The sequence below is a fragment of the Rhopalosiphum padi genome, chromosome 4 (assembly GCF_020882245.1).
Source record: "Rhopalosiphum padi isolate XX-2018 chromosome 4, ASM2088224v1, whole genome shotgun sequence".
Classification (NCBI taxonomy): domain Eukaryota; kingdom Metazoa; phylum Arthropoda; class Insecta; order Hemiptera; family Aphididae; genus Rhopalosiphum; species Rhopalosiphum padi.
The window spans coordinates 48,940,453-48,959,764 of NC_083600.1; the positions used below are offsets into that span (position 1 = coordinate 48,940,453).

Genomic DNA, 19,312 nt, shown 5'->3' on the forward strand with positions numbered 1-19,312 from the left:
ACATTAAAATAGATCTGAATAGATAATAAATTCCTATAACTTACAAAATAAATGTTAACACATTTTTTTGTGCATGCGCAACACAACTTCATTTATTTTAATGAAAACCCCTAATTTTAATATAATTTTCGGAATGATCGATTTTTTTAAGTGATTTTAATCTATGAATTTGTATACTAACTCCAAAATTGGCTAAACTTAAAAACGTAATAATAACATCTAATCATACCTAAACCTAATAATTAATAAACATACATTGAAGTAAAATCAATACAATCATCGCTTTAATTCGTTTATCTATTCATAAATTTTAAAAATATTTATTTAATTATTATCTCCTTATAATCACATAAACTTACTCTATATGACTTTTAAAATATTAATTTTCGTTAAAATATTCAAATAAGTTTCTTCATCAAGCAAAATATTGGATTTAAAACAACTTGAAGACATAATAAGATTGTGAAAAGTGAAATTTAGACGTTACAGTATTTTTTTTAATAAATAAAATAAAAATAATATTTGTTTATTCGAGATAACGAAAAACGATTAATTTTATTTCGAGTTGTCGAGATCAAAATGCTATTAAGCTAGTGTAATAGTAGTTTCAAGGGGTTTTCAATGTAGTTCGAGATAATGACGTTCGACGTAATAAGAATCTACTATATTTGTTATACTATTAGTTGACAAATTAAAAAAAAAACTTATTTTATCTTTTGCCCAAAATAGTTATTTATAAATTTTAAATAAAAAAAAACACGGTTGGCCAAACCCCTTTGCGAGAGAAAAAGAGACTCCGCATCGGACACACTCAACCAACACATGGATATCTTATGGAAAAAGAAGAAAAACCAATGTGTACAATCTGTGGTACTGAATTATCAGTCAACCATATTTTTACAGAACGCCTCCAGTACACAGATGAACTCAACAACCTCAAAATCTCCAACACCCTGGATGCAGCACTCGGACCCAACGCATAGGTACACCACCTACCTAGTACTAACTTTCTTAAAAAAAAGGTAAATTGTACGACTTGATTTAATTAACGGACCTGTTGTTAATGATATAAAAACTAATGGCCGCTGCTGCAGATGTTATTTCAAGATCAATAATAATAATAATAAAAAAAAACAAACACAATTCCACAAATAATATTAATTATATAAATATTTGTTTAAAAATTGTAATTTTCATCTTAGTATAATTTAGCGGTTCTACAATGTATTATGGTTACAAGGTATCACGATTGAGAATTATAATACAAACAATAGTTATTTAAACAACAACAATAAAAAAAACTTCGTATTATTCTTACTCGGAATATATTTTTATACAGTCAGGGTCGTACACAGTGTTATAGCACAAAAAATGTTTACAGATCAAAATATTATCATTATGGTTTATGTGCGTGTATCATAGAACTTCCATGAAGCGTGAAAATCATTATTAAATTGTAATTAAATCTGTTACACTGACCGTGAAAATGTTGATAATAAAACACGAACAATGATTCTGTATCATTGAATAACACGTTACTCATAATAATTGTATTTGTTTTTTTTTTTATTTTTACAATAATTTTTTGTCATTATTACATTCTATTTAATTGTATTGTTCAATACTACATCAATCGTCATTGTCTAATAGACACAAATTTTGAGTCGTTACTTGAAACGTACAATTATAGTGACTTTTTTTAAAACTATGTTATTACTTGTCTTATTCTGAACTCACAAACAATTATATTAAGTATGTATATTATATACATGTAAATTTAGCAGTGTTCTGAATTTTTAAATTCAAAAGTTTCAAACTGTAAAACTATTATTTAATTTATAATTCAGTCGTAACTGTATAAATTTGTGTTTAACTTTATTAAACATAATAATGCTTACAATATTGAAGTTGGTAGAATTAATTTTTAATTTAATTTAATAACTAATATGAACTGATCACGTCTTTATTACTGTTAATGTTTAAAGTCTAACTTAATTAAGAATGATATACAAGAAAAAGTTTTTTTTATTTTAATATTTTATAATATGTAATGTATACAGTATACACATATACATATTATGTATATAATTATAACTGCTTATAAAGCATAATATTCTAATAATATATTTAAAAAAATATATTAATTCACGTCATCTATGTATCTGATATGTTTATTGTTTATGTATAATGCCATGTGGTCATATTTTTATTTTGATAAATATATTTTCACTAACTATTGTAAGTACTTGTAAGTAGTTAGGTTATGCAAAATAATAATGACAATAATAATAAAAACCTAATGAAGTAATAGTTAATACTCGAATAACAAAAATAACAGAAAAGTCATATCGATAACGTGTATTTAGTCGTATCTATAGTAGTATATCTACATTTATTCATCGGTTGATATTTTAATTGTTTGTTTAATAATATTATAATATGAGATATATCTCAACCCATACACGATTTAACAGACTATAAATTATATATATATATATATATACGCATATGAATTTATTACAGTATTTTATTGAATACTGTACCGTCTGTACCCAACAAAATGTTTTTAGTTCATTAAATTAACAGTACAAATTATTGTCAGTAACGAAGCAAATACAAACATTTTATAAAATATTATATCCTATTATATTAACTTACAAAATATATTTAACTCATTGTAATGCATTCTTCGACACATTTAAGTGCATGGACAAATATTTACCTCGTGATAATAATATAATATATTAATATATATTTGAAATTTAATTTTAAAATAGATAATAATATTTTCCAATAAATAAATATCCTAAAAACAGTATTTATATTATAAATTATAATCGTTAATTGTAATTTATTATTATAACAATACAATAACAGTGTATTTTATGACCGAATATAATAATACATTTATTACTAATTGTATGCATTATATTATTTTTTTCCCTTAACTGCTATAAAGAGGGATTTTCGACACATATAGTGATCCAGTAGTATTCAGATACCTGTGCATGTAACTGTACGCCATTTAAGACAATGCAAACAACATAAAAACCAAAAATAACCCGTTTAACATAAATTATTCAATACTATAAGGTTAACAAATATATACATTGCATCCTCTATACACAATATTAATACATCAGAAAGCATTTTTTTTTTCAATAATTCTCTGTTAATGGATTATAATTTTTAATTTCAAACTTTATGAAAATAATATTAATACTCTTTTTCTGATGTAATTATATTTACCAATTGTATATAATCTACGAGTGTAGATGCTCACTATCCTTGAAATCTGATAAAATTGTTGCATAAAAATAATATAAAACAAAAATTTAAATAATTAATTAACATCGGGTGTAAATAGTATATATGCAATTTAGAGTGGTTAATCATAATAGACCAGTGAACCGACCTTCATTGAACGTGTAATAAAACGATTGCTTAGTCATTGATGTATACTACACAAAAATGTGTACATCGTAGTTAAAAAATTATTCATTGAAGATAATTTGAGCTTCCTTCGGTTCCGCACTGTAAACATCATATTATGAGTACTTTCGATACGCGCACCACATCAAATATCCAATATAAATATATATTACATGACAAATTACTATTGATAATTAAATTCACGATAAAATAAATATGGGTGTCCAGTAAATAAATTAATAATAAAACTTAACCTAATATTTAAAAATATATTACTTTTTTGAACTATTTACCAGACTTCTAAAAGCATTTGATACGTTGATTTAAGGCCTTTTAAATTTAATATTCAAAATTAAACATACAAAAAATAATACTGTTTATTATAACATCTATTGTCTTTTGAGATTCCGGATGACTTTCGCTCTGCTCACAGATCGGAACTAGTTCAACTAAAAATATTATCTATTATAGTCTATTGCAAATGCATCGACATCGCGTAATCGATACATACGTTTACGCTTACCCAGCTGCTGTTTAAAATTACAGCCACGCGTGGATAATGTACGAAACAAAAATAAAATCAATAACTGCACAAATCACCCATCACAAAACTAGACTTAATGGAATTTTTTTATAAATTCAACGATTGTACAAAACAAACACTGTTACATAATATGTATATTATACAGCATAATATAAAATGTATATATAAATATAATTACAGTTAAAATATAACTACAATAAACGTTTAACTGAATTTGAGATTTAAGAGTATTTTGGATTTTCAGAAATATATTATTTTCGAACATATTATGCCACATATCTTAGATATATGTATATCCCTTCCGAATACATCATAATATCTATGAATTATGATAAGTACATGTAAAATGTTTAGTTAAAAATATTCAAGAAAATGGGAAATAAACAAATAATAATAAAATAACTCAAATTACTTAAAAGTTAAAACACTTTTTCTGCTATAATAGTGATGCGTTTTTATTAACTTAAAACGAAAATAAACTGAAGAAACATCAAAATTCTATTACTTAAATTGGAAATGAATATCATATTATTTGATAAGTATCTTTATGATATATGCATGTCTAGAATTCGTATACGTATACACACACACACACACACACACACATATATATAGTACCTATATACACAACTATGTATTTTATATTCTTAAGTTTTAAATTTATTAAAAGTTTTTTACCCGTGTATCGCATTACTAGTACTTTGTATTACTTTAATAAGTATCGTGAACCATACCAAACATTCAACGTTTACAAAAATAATTTTATTTTATATAATTAATACCGTGGCTTTATAACGTGTTTATCATGTTTTGTTTCAATCAATAAAAGAAAAAAAAAATGATTTTCAATGAAATGCCACAAAATAATGTATTTACTGTTTACCACAATACCGGAGCCGGAATTGTCGGAATAACATCTTATCGATAAAAACCTGAACATTTCTTTTGTTCAGACGCATACTTTTATGGTCTTAAAGTCTTTAGTATAACATCATTCCTAACTCCTAAGTCTGTATAAAACACAAAGAATGGTTGACATTTTCAATTAAGTAGTAGCTATATATTATCATAGTAACTAAAATACTGAGCACACAATATGTACCTATATACACTAAGGTCAGGTTAATAAATCACTGAGACACAATATTATGTTTACTACGAAGAATACAATAGCCAATATTACGTAACTTTATTAAATATTGTTTATACATTTAAATACTATTTATAGTTTACAGAGATATTATTATCGGCTGAAATGGAAATATGAATATTGAATAATCCTAAACAGAAAAATTAATTAAAATTTTAAAAATAAAGAAATAATAATGTGATATTTCCAAATTTACTCTAAATATTGTTAATTTTATTAACTATAATATCAATCTTTATACGATCTTGTTTATACTAGTTAATATACATATTACATATATATAGTAAAATACTTGTCCTAAATGTTCCGCGAAGCGGTTCGAAACACCTACACGGTTGGTATGATACCCTAGATTATGAAAAAATTACAATAATAAATAAATTATCAATGGATTTTGATGTTCTTGCTATGCAATCCAACTTGTAAATTATATGTAAATATTATTTGTACAAGTTGCATTTTATTGTAAAAATTTTACACAACACCAAAATAATCATCACCTGAATACCTGATTTCAATAAAAATAAGTGAATATGAAACTATAATAGATATAGCGTCAATTCTTTACAACATTGTATCAATAAGATATTATTATTAAGTATTATACATTTTTCAAAAAAACGTTGATTTTATGACGCACTTACGCATATTATTACAATACTAAATAGTGATTCGAAAAAGTCGATATCAATCTAATTAAGAATTTTTTTCTTCTATCATTTTAAGGTGAACTTTTAGCTGCATTAAAAATGTACAAAATTTCAGATTAAGCTAATATTATAATGAAAATCCAATACGGTTCCTAAACCACACATCGTTATTTATACTCATAGATTAAATTATTTTTATATTTTATTATACCAATATCGGGTAGTGGTCTACTGTACTAAATGTATTAGCTCTGAGTTAAGAACATCGACTTTTGAGATTGTCGTTGGTCGATCATTAGTTATTTGGCTTTTATTTTTCTCGTAAAAATCCATTGAATACTTCAACCTTACACATCATAAAGGTCAAAATATTACTATAGAAAAACTAACATCTGCTCGTACGTTTCGCGTTAATGTTATTTTCACATCGTTTATATATTTTTTCTCTAACTGTAACACACTTATAAGTCATCTGAACAAACGTTATTTGTTGCTGTGAAAATGAATAGGTTATTGTGGAAATCAAAGCATATTCCATCGTCACTCTGTGCGGTTGATAAAATGATGGAGCAAAAAATGTTTTTTTGGACCAATATTAATAGAAAAATACGAAAATATATGATGAAAATAAAAGATAAATGTGTACCTATGTATTTAAAATATAATTCATTAGATTGAGGTGGCCTACGTGTTTTTATAATTAAATAAGCGCGATAATAAACCCGTAGGTACAACGAAAACAGTGTCTAAAGGGTGTTCGTATAATGTAATGACTAATGACGATTTTGAAAATTGCAATAAACGAACAATAAAAAGTGTACTTTAAAACTGCAAACTAGCCACGCGTGGGTTTCATTATCAAGTGATGGAAATCGTTGGAATGAAAATATCAAGTTAATTAAAAGCACCGACCATATTATTTTACGAAACTGCAATGTATAATAACACGGTTTGATTCTGAATTTAATTAACGGTTCCGTATACAAATCAGCTCATAAAAAGAATATTGTCAGAAAAAAGTATAATGTAATTATTCGACCTACCGGTGCTGCGTATCCAAATATGTGTACTGCGATATATTTTTATTTTATCAACCGCTTATCGTAAACAAACAATAGTCGACGCTATAAAAACAACAAAATATTATAATATTATCGAATTCGCACAGTTTGATTTTAATCGATGTTTTAAGGACGTACATTTGACATGTGATGTACATATGTAATTTACATTGTATTATTATTGGGGCTTATGTAGTTTATACTGCAGAAGCACAAATTAAGCGTCCCGCGTGTTTCGATAACCTATGCTAATTTGCTTAATTAAAAACACTCGTCAATATAATATAAATACATTATTATAATTATTCATATTTTAGTGTAAAATAATTTAAAAAATTCAACCCACGGGATCAAAGAAATACCAAACCGAATCAGTTTTGTTAATAAGCGATTTGTGACATCGAAGCGCTGTAAATTCAATCCACCCAAACGGCAGCTCATTCAGCTAAACGCATTATAATTTACCGCGGTCGGTGTGTCTGTGCGTGACTGCAATGACCGTATTATTGTCAAAATAATAATTGCATTTCGTCTATAAGCGACAAAATCGATATAGCAACCGGCTTTGATCTGACTATCGACTGTATGCACTGTCCAATTACGACATAATGAACCACTGTAAATTTTCTTCAACTTAGTGAAAAACAATTCAAAGATAAAGTATAAAAATTTTTATTTTTATTTTTAATCTAGAATTTATACAATCTATACTACAAATAAAGTACAATAAGCATAATGTATGTTTTTAAATTAAGTGCAATAGCTTGAATGTCTTGAGAGAAGAAACCGTCCAGTGAAGATACTTCGATGAGTATAAAAATAAATGTATAAAGTGGTCACTCACGATACTGCTATGCCCGAACCTCAATACAATCACAATTTTCAACTCTACCGTCTTGCATATTTAAATTATCAACGAGTATAGAAATCATTCTTCTCTGTTTTTACAGTTTTAAAAAAATCCTGTATTAAAATATATTCATTAGTAAAAATATATAAAATAAAATAAAATATAAATACATATTTATTACTTTATTAATACTTGACAAATGTGTTGAAAATTTCAACTCATGAAAATGTTCGAATATTCCTAAAAGACATTTTTTGAATTATTTTATCATCTAATATACTAAATTAGTTAATGAATTCAGTGCAAATCAATATTGCTTAAAAATTAATGTAGGTATTTAGGCTAAAGAAACACTGTAACATTATAATATGTTATATTTAAATAACATAAATAGTTTTTAACAAAAATACACGGAATTTTAATTATAAGACGTATCTAAAACGTATTTGTTAGATCTTGTTACAGAGTATAAATATATTATAATTTAATGATTAATATTTAAGCTAATTTTGATACATTTATATTTATATATATTTTTTTTTATTTGCTTCTAACACTACTAATATAACTCAATATATATTTTTATACACACATTTCTACGTTTATTTATTTATGTATTTATTTAATAAAAATCACTGGGCAATTCAAAAATTGTAACATGCATTATAATATTTCGTAAAAGTATACAAAAACAATAATAAAAAAAAATATAATAATTATACAAAAACCGAGATATTCTTATTGGCGAGCATCATAATTCTGGTAACGAGACTTATGAGTGCAGGTTATGAGTTTTGGTAGGTAGTAAATTTAGGAATGAGAAAAGGGCCAAACTAGGGTCTTACAACATTATTATAGTCATAGTTTTTCTATTGACGGTATCATAAAGATATCATTTAAACATATTATTACTGTTAAATATTCTTAATTTAATATTAATAAGATATTATGTATGTTTATATATTTTGTTTGCTCCCATACGTCGATTTGTTTAATTATCGTTAATGTATAGTTACGGTCAAAACAAATATGATTTTATTTTATCATTATAAGTGTTCTAACTTTGACACTAAAATGTTTTGAACGGATAAGTAAATATTTTTAATATTTAAAATGGTTTATAAACAATCGAACAAAAAAAAAAATTTAATCACGTTAGAATCATTTAGCTGTAATTGCAAAGCTCCAACTTGAACACTTTGAAGACTCGATATCAAATGAAAAAAAAGTATTTTACTTTTTTTCTTTTCTTAAGTTTTAAAAAAAATACACAATACACGTGTACCATAAAGTTCAAGTTTTTATATAATTTTAAATTCTCCAACACCACTTAAAGTTATTTTTTATAACCTTCTAATGAAATTATCTAAAGACCTTTTTCCATTTTTCTTTAGTAAGTATACCTCTCTATATAATATTATGACTCTCTCTTTCTCGCTATCATTATGTTTTCTTAATATATTAGTTATTCAATAAACGTAGCTAGTATACAACTACTGAGCTAATCCTGAAATTAAAATAATTTTGATTAATTTCTGAAAATAATAAATTACAATGTGTTGCTAATCGAAGTCATCTAAAAATGTAAATTTTAACATTTTTCACTAATAAAATTTAAAAATAAAAAAAAAATACGAAAATATGACATGTATAAAACTTTGGTCATAGATATTATAAAATGTTTGTAATTTATTATTCATATATGTTATACGACAATAAATAGTAAATTATTTTTATTTATAATTTCCAAATTAGTTAGATGTAATCTTTATAATTTTATAAATCATTTCATTGGGTAGTTTATTTTTATTAAAATTATTCAAAGTAGAAAGTATGGACCTTATTAAGCCGTTGAGAAATAGTTTGGTATCGAATGAATTCTGAATTCTGAATTCTTATACTATAGAATAGTTTAACAACTTATTTGTTTAATTAACTACTTATTTATGCCGAGAAATTCATCACCTTTAGTCATAATTTAAGCTCAGAAATTCTTGGTGTTGAATATTCTCAGTAATTATCGTATCAAACTTTTAGAGACTAAAATCGCTATTCGCTATAAATATCTTATACCCATAATGGCTACATCATACAATATTATTGTAATCAAAAATATTTTGTCAAATTATTATTAATGTAGTATAATTTTAATATATTGTATTATATAAATCATTACGAATAGTGATATGTATTTAAAATTAAAATTAAATATAACCTCTATTCAACAAACTTGAAAGTTCTTTTTTCCATTGTATTAAAATGTATATACAATTAATAGGATAAAATTAGTTTTTCCAGAATACATAAATAAATTCTTTCTAGTAGACAATATATTCATTCATTTATATTAATCATGTTTATGAGTCAGACTGGATTTGAATACTTAGTGATGTATTATTATTAGTTTTCTTTAAATATCTTGTTGTGATTGACAAAAATCAATTTTTTCAGTCATTCATAGAAATTTATGAGTTGGAAAAGCCTAAAATCCACAAAATACTGAAAAATGGGTTTAACGTCTATAATACCCATATATCATAAAATTTTACGAAGTGTTTTCTTTAGTGGTCCGCAGTGGTCATTCGCCATATCCGCGCAAAACTGTAGTTTGGCAACACTATATATTTATATATATATATATATATATACATATAATTATACGACTTCAGCCCAAACGAAATGAATAAATTAAAAACGATATATATTATTATGATCTAATAATAAATTATTGAAAATACGTTTAGTTCGTCGAATAAAACAAAATCGTATTGATTCGTTAAGCTTTAAGCACGTACATCGTTTACACGTGACGCGTTTCCAAGATATACAATACATGACTGCATACGTATTTTTTAACATTAAGACGTGTCTACGAGACACGAGTGTCTCAAAATGCCATTAAAAATATAATTTATGTACGTCGTTATTCAAAACGACGTTTTTTCCTAAGGAGTATGGTACATTAGAAATGTACATACACGTTTAGTTTACATTTTTGGTTAATTTCCCCCTTTGTAAATGATCGTTAAAAGTAAATATTACCCGGAAACATGTCACACGTTGACTACATCGAATAATAATAATATATTTAATTAAATCTCAGAATATATCGCATTATACGTACATATTATTATGACTGTGATATTTTACAACTATTCGTAAATACATAGTAATACAATGGAAAATATTTCGTACTTCACTTAGCATCTAAAAAAAGTGATTAAACTATTTATTTAAGAAATACTTAACATTTAAACTAATAAATAAAATAACCTCAATACATAAAAATTAAAAATAATTATATGGAAAACATTAATTATCGCAAAACGTGTCCAAAAATGTTCAAATGTAATATGAATATAATTAATTATAAATGTCTGCCATTTTATAACGTAGTTTTTCTGCAGGAGATCGGATATTATTCTGTAATAAAATACAATATTGTAATTTTAAAGTTACATGTTAGCACTTATCTATATACAAGAACTTTTCGGATAAGAATTCGCTCAAAAGTAATAATAATAATATATTATTAGATGGCGATCGCAAAAGTATATTAATACTGTTCGATTCACTGTATTTTTTACTTATTTTAAACAAAATAAATCGTAATAAATATCTCGAAAATCCGCGGATTATGTAATATACGTATAACAATAGGAAACTCGAAGAATTTTCGTACTCACGTGGAGAAAATGCCATTCGTTCGAGTGCGGTTAAGCAAATATTCGTGTACGTATGTAACACATACATACACAGTATTATATATTATGTACATGTTTATCGTGTCGTAGTAGAGCGAAATATGTGAAATTCGTTTACCACTAGCAATATAACCTAAAATGTTTTTGAATCCGATCGTATATACGAAACAAGAAAACTTTATACATTCAAACGTGCGGCGGTCATAAACTCAAAGGCATAGGCGATTTATTTCAAGTAAACTCCCCACATACATACTATACGAAAAAAATCGATCAAAGCAATATACATAATACGAATGACGATCGTTTTTCGAGTATTGGGCATTATTTTTTGATTGATCGTTTCCTATTCTCCGTTTGCCGAGAGAACGTGGTTGTGCACAAACCAAAACCCATCGCGTATCCGTCGACCTCGACCACCCAAATCTTCATTTCTGTCTGCTTCAATCGTATGCAAAATCCGTGAAGTGACCTCAATCTCTCGACCTGTGTAAATTTGATCACCGATATCCTCCGCGTATGACGCGTTCCGCCAATCGAACAGAGTATAATGTGGACCTCTGCTGATATCACCGACGGTTCGCTTATGAGTGTGTGCCTAAATTAATAACTAATTATAAAATAAAATTTCAGTCAATTTATTTGTACATATATATAATATTGTAATACGAGTATTAAGCAGATAAATATTTTAATTATACTGTACACTTCGTGACCGATTTACCCAAATAACCTCATACGCAATCTAATACGACTGGTCACACTATAGTATTATCTGTTCACGTCGTGTTTTTAGTAGGAAAAAATGACGTCCAACCGTGACGTCCGACCGCGATGACGACCGTCATGCTGAACGTGAAGACTTTGTAAAAAAAAATTTCACTTCGAAAAAAGACCCATTTTTTTTTTATATAAAAAAATAACACTATATAGGCGAGACTCGATAGTCCTCAAAATTCAAAGTCCTAGAAACGTCTATGCTTATTATACATTTAATACATTACGCGCACGTACATTACACGAAATCATGATAGTAGCTGTCAAGACTGTAACTGTTGCACGTTTTAATATCATCTTTTAGACGCGGCTTAATACAAGTAGATGGTGATGGATTAGATCTATTGTTTATAATATATTGTAATGTATATAATATATAGTACAATGCATCAAATTCTTATTTATTACTGCGTATGTGTTATAATATGTGAACGGATATGTGTTATATTGAAATCACTACATTTTTTATGAATATGGACAACAATCTAAAGGTTATTCTAAGAAAAAAAAAACATTATTTCATAAAATATATTTTGAAAAACAAGGCCACGAGGGATGTGACCTCAAACAACCCATTCGCTCCCAACGCCATCCATATATTAATTTATATATGAAATAAAACTCGGAAGGATCTTAAATTTGCTTTGGACAATAATAAGCACCCCTAAGATTCCCATTTTCTTTCCAGGGCCACATTTTTTTCACTATAACGTACAACAATAATGCATTACAATAAAAGTTAAATTTATATTTGTAATAATACTGCACATGGTTATGTGGATTGAAGAATATATACACTCAAAAGTGCGTAAAATATCGATTTGGATTTATATGCGAATCTTTAACGAGATTAAATGGTTTAAAAATAATTTAATTTCACAAAGTGCACGGGCACCGTATTTTGGGCAGAGTAATCAATCGTTATCCACGAAAGTTAATGAATAAAATATATCATGTATTTTATTGAACGTGCATCGATGTATGATAAATATTGATATTATTAATTTGTTCGTATTGTATTTTATTTGTAAACGTTTTTATAATATTATTATACGTAATAATGCACATAAACAGTGATATTGTTATGGTCTTGGGCAAATGCGTGTTTTCTTTTTCATTTTACTACTTAGGTACGCTACACAACGATAAAAAAAAATAAAACAGCTATCGTTAACCGAAATCGTTTTATTACATTAATATAGCTATATAATATGTAAGCCGCAATTTGCATATTATGTTTACGTTTCCTTTTCGTTATTCCCAGAGCGTTGTGGACAATAAGCTTTAGACATAGAATATACACCTATAATAGCATAACGATATTACAGCAAAGCTACCATTATCAATCGTTAAAGATCATTAGAAATCTTAAATAAACAAAAAAAACCGTAATATAATATAAAAAAATCATGTAAAATTTGAATGTTGTCCGCGAATAACGCGATTTGTCCGATAATACCCGCAATTTAACGACAGTAGAATACGTATAATATACTATATAAAATGTGTTTTTAACGGTAAAGTAAAACTTAGCGCTCCTGTATTTTCGAACTCCATTGTAGTATTACCATTATACCATTCATCACGCTTTATTTACTTCCATATAAAAAATATGAAAAGATTTTTTTCCATAAGAATGATTGAAATTAATTGAGTTTCAAATGACTATCAATACATATATATATTATTAAAATCAAGATGACAGTATAAAATAATATGAATTCACAAATTGACGATATCATTATTATCACCGGTATCAAAACATCACATGTTTTTTATGAAACGAATAATGTCTTCTGCATAAAAATGTTTAGCCACTTACAAGTTACATGTATAATATGTTTTCGTTGGTTTTAATAATGAAAACTACTTAAATAAATCGTACAAAATTGTTTTCATTTTACAAGTAATTTTTATATTATTTATTAGAAAAGTTTCAAAAATTTTACTTATGCTTATTTGACTATATACTTATACGCATTATTTTGTGGTGAAAAATAATCCGTTAAACAATTTCTAATAGCACATGAGACACATCGCATTGGTATAGGTAGCTACAATGATATTGTACGTTCAACTCCATCACCTATTACATGAATATTAAACTGTAAAGTATATTTTTATTGGGTGTAATATTCACTGAGTGTTCGTATAAACGCGGAATATATATATAGTAAAGGCCTGTGGGTACGGTTATTTTAAAAGCATAAAAATATAATCCATTTTTTTTTGCCGAGGCTTTTAATAATATCTTACACGTTCATTTTTTGTTTGTAACGTTTTACCCTGTACAAGATTAAAATGTGATAACTTTTTTTTTTTTTTTTGAACACGAATTATAATAACATGTTTAATATTGTTTATTGTACTAAAATACACAGAAATACAGTTATATTTATTAAGCTATAGCTAGTTAGTAGTATTCGTATTCTATCTATAATAAAAACTCATGTACAATTAATAAATAACTTATTAAGAACCATTTGTTGCGTTATGTCTAATGTGCGTTCACTATGAGTAGTCAATACTCTATAAGCCAAAGAAACTTCATGAATTAAAGTTTTTTTTTATTTATAGGTATTTTTTAACATCGGCGACAATAACTATTAGTTACAATCTTATAATATTATCTATATTATATCATATATTATATCAGTAAATTAAAAATACTATTACATTTCTCAGCCTTGATATTTTACTTTAATTTAATCATCCTCTTGGTTTTTTTTTTTAGAATACGTGAACTTATACTATCCCGTTATCCTGCAAATAATTTATGTAAACACATTCTAAACTGTTGTAATATCTATAAACTAAATTAAAATACACCAAAGTTTAAATTGTATAATTTTCTATAAAACCGTGTGTTTATAATATCTAATCGTATTTTTTGCGATGGACGAAAACATTTCTGATTATTGTTTATCAAACATCCAGGCTTGTATAATATTATATCTTGAACGTTTTCCGGTATGATTTTTTTTTTTCGTAGTTTCTCTTTTTGTACTCTGAAATAGGATCAGCCAAATGTTTCCAATAAACAAAACAACCCCGTGAACATTGTTTCTATATATTGTATATTTAAATTTAAATTTCAGTACATCAAAATGTTAATAATATTAACTGCGTTACACGGTATAATACAAATTGAATATGATATTTTATCCTAGTCTATAATAATTTAAACAAAACAAAAACCGTCATCATAACTACGAGCTGGAAGAGTTAAGTCGATACATGAGATTCGGGAATATATAATCACTTCCCATACCTCCAACTCCTTTCAGCAATAATTTTCCACGTCGTTGCGGTACTAAACAATTATTTAAAATGTATAATATGCAACGTGAATAATATAATATATTGGTACAATACGTTTATGTAATGAGGACAAATCGTTTAATGATAACGTATTATTTTGTTATTACAATCGATGTGCATATACGGTAGACGCGTATATTATATAATATAATATCATAATAATATTGCTTCATTAAAATATTTATTAGCTATTATCCTGCAATGGCTTTAAATCGTTATAGTATTATACATGAATGCGAATGATAAAAAAAAAAATAAATGACAATAAATGTATAAATAAATAATAATTAACACATACCTATATTATAATATTAAGTACCTAATGATAATAAACGCAGATATCATATTTGTATCATATAATAATATATTATATATATAATACAAAATTACAATGATACGATGATAATATAATAGTATAAATTGATTAATATAATAATAAAATGTACACGCTAATACTATATTATTATATAAAACTATGTATAATATGGGCAGCAATAAAGTGTGTCTTGGATAAGGTAATACATTTCGATAAATGGTCATGCACACGCCATCTTGTAGAAGATGACGGTTTTAGGATGTATCGAGTATTGCTTTATGATTACTTGATGCGTGTATACATTATTTTACCGAAGTCAACAATAAATAAAAATTACCTCGATGCGAATACAGAATTTTTTTTTTTTATGAAAAACACGACACGGTAGCGTTGTAATACTACGTGTACAGCACGACAGTACTTTTATTCGTTTGAACATGAGATCTCGTTGCCCACAACTCACAAGCACATCATAATAATATTATATTTAACTAAAAATCCTCTTATATTTAATAATATATGTCGCGTATTCGTCACACCCGTTTGTGTTGATATTATAGTTAGTAATTATTGCTAATAATAGTTATACACCTCAGCGCAGGGTTTACCGAGACGAAAAACTAACTCTATACTTCAACCGAATAATACACTAGAAACACGATAAATCGAACAATATTACTATGCTCGCAAAGCTAAAACCACTCAATGGTAAATATAAATGGTACACAATATTATATTGTAATCATATCGTAAGATATATTATAGTTTTAGTAATACCTATTGTTATGTACACGGTTTCGAATATAATTATATTACATAATAATATATTATGTAGGTACCTATATATAATAATAATATACAAAATCACAAGAATTCGAATGACTAAGAGATATCCTTTATTTTTCAAACGAAATCCTATTTTATGATTCCGTAAATGTATTTTTTCTTATTTAGGTCTTATTGCTGTCACAGACACAGCTGACCAAAATTGAGTTGACGAAAAAAAAAAACTTTTACAATTGAATTTTTTATGTACAAAAAGTCTTTCGAACCCTTCCGATTTCGGTTTACGCGCGTTCTAAATATATTTATACGCAATATATACTTTTACGCACACGCGCACACACATACATACATTCACACAAATATACAAAGTCCTCAATCCGACGAGACCGTATAAATGTATAATACAATTATTATCAATCTATAAAAAGAAACTTTTGACGAAACACAAGTCGTACAATAAACTTCAAAATAACTACACTATACACTATGTATATATATTATGCTACTGAATATACACACACATACTACACATTTTTTTTTTCAATTTGTTTATATTATACTGAATCATACAATGTGTAAATATCAAACTTTCTATTTATCTCAAACTCAAACACGTATACAAAATGTTTTGGTAGAAAATTATTATTTGAACTAAACTAAAAACGAATTATATTACAATTCATAATAATAATACGACAATATTGTTGAAAAAACTCGAGTGTGACGCAATACCGTGGTTACAGGCCGACATAATATACTAAATATAATGATACCTGACATCTACAATGAATGCAACTCGATATTTTTCTACAAATGTGCTATCGAAAGATTAACACCAAATATAAAATCAGTCAAAAGCTATTCGCAAAGAAAAAAAAAAATACATTTTTCGTCTTTGAGTCGAACGCACCACATGCGCTTACACCGTTATGTGGTGTGTATAGGCATGGTGTATGTCTCTTAATTTCGACGTCCAAATCATATTAAAAATAACAAGGTATAAATTATAATACGTGTATTATACAGGCATAATATTTCTAAATCAGACGAATTCATCATTTTTTGCAGGTGAGCACATCGCCAATGGTCGGTGCGAGAGAAACGTCACGTCCTCAGTTGTTGGCCATCTGCTGCTGTTGCAACTGCAACTGCCCAGTGTATAGATCTCCGTTTAGGTGCAAAACGAATGGATTTGCGTTGTTGTTCAATCCTGAAAAACGGGATGTAACGAGTCAGATATCGAATAATAATTGTTATAATAATAATAATAATAATAATCATAATAATATACAAAAATAAAATAATATGGTAGGTACAACGACACAGTATAATAATAATATAAACTGCGGCGATCATTTGACGATTAAAATTAAACTTATAAACCATACGCGCAAGACACAACCATTTAAGACTTGAAATATAATAATTTGCTCGTTCATAATACAATTTATATGCGGTTCAGTAAGTCGTATATTATACGAACGGTGTAATGATATAACGATATTATTATTATTATAACGTTATAATGATTTTGCTATAGTATATACTAATATAATATTTATATTATTACGAACAGTGGTACACCGTATACAGACAAATATTTTTGTGTGTTGACTGAGATATTACGCAATAAATCTTACCCTGTTATACGCGATAATAATGTAGCCATAATAATAATTATTATATATTAATATGCGATGAACGAACGCGACAATCAAGATACCACTAAATTATTAGAACTATTTCAGCAAAAACGTAAAATGTGTAAAATATCAAATATTATTTAATTGTATGATATAACAATAAGAAAGTTATCGGATAAATTAAATTTGTCTTTGTAAAAAACTACATAAAAAAAAAATTATATTATTTTTTCTTAGAAATGAAAAATGTATGGCGTATGATTAAAAAGTAATAAGCCAAATATAGTACTTATTAAATTTTTTTTCAAAAACATGTGTTTACAAAATCATATTATTCAGTTTATATACCATACCGAGAAAACGACTGTTTATAGTAATTAAATAAAAATCACTTTGTATATTTGTAATATTGTCGAAGGGATATTTTTTTTTAATAATCTATCACATAACTATAGTATAGTTGGGTGTGTACGTTTAATATTATAACCGTACGTATTTTCTTTGTGTAAAAATTCTACTTTCTATCAATAAATTGTATGGGGTATATTAATTAATAACGACAGTAACATAATCATTTAGCGATTTCGTTTATAGTATTATTCAAAACCTAACCTATATTATACAGTGCAAGGGCGGCTGAGAGAATTTATCCACCGATCTTTCATAATAGCACAAGTGAAAAATTATGCATATTATTATATCTATATAAATATTACAACAAGTACAACAAGAAATTTGATATCTAGATAACTCAATCTAGTTTGATGGGCATTACAATATTGCAAAGGACAGGTTATTAGTATTTTTCAATATATAAGCGAATTTTTAAAGATTAGGTCCCGAGTCGTTTCGCTGTTATAAATAACAAATAAGTTGAAAAATTGTGGGAGCAAGCGACCCGGAAACCACTGACTCCGCTGTTTGGATTTTAATCGAAAGTCGGTTTATGGTTTTTGCTGATTGTTTCAGTGTTGAACGGGCATGTACATTTACATCTACGCTACGTCGAATTGTTTTTGTTTTCGTATAAGACACGTACTGCAGACAGCACATATAAATAAAATAGCAGTAATATAGT

General features: G+C 26.5%; 1 protein-coding gene across 1 annotated transcript in view; it reads right to left on the reverse strand.

Annotated features, from left to right (window-relative positions):
• Positions 1–15,228: 15,228 nt before the first annotated feature.
• The window catches only part of LOC132929276 (AT-rich interactive domain-containing protein 3A-like), an 81,819-nt gene continuing 77,735 nt past the window's right edge, over positions 15,229–19,312 (reverse strand). The window contains exon 10 of the mRNA XM_060994519.1: positions 15,229–17,801. Within this exon, the coding sequence (XP_060850502.1) occupies positions 17,704–17,801 (98 nt within the window). The 3' untranslated portion in view covers positions 15,229–17,703. The remainder of the gene's footprint in view (positions 17,802–19,312) is intronic.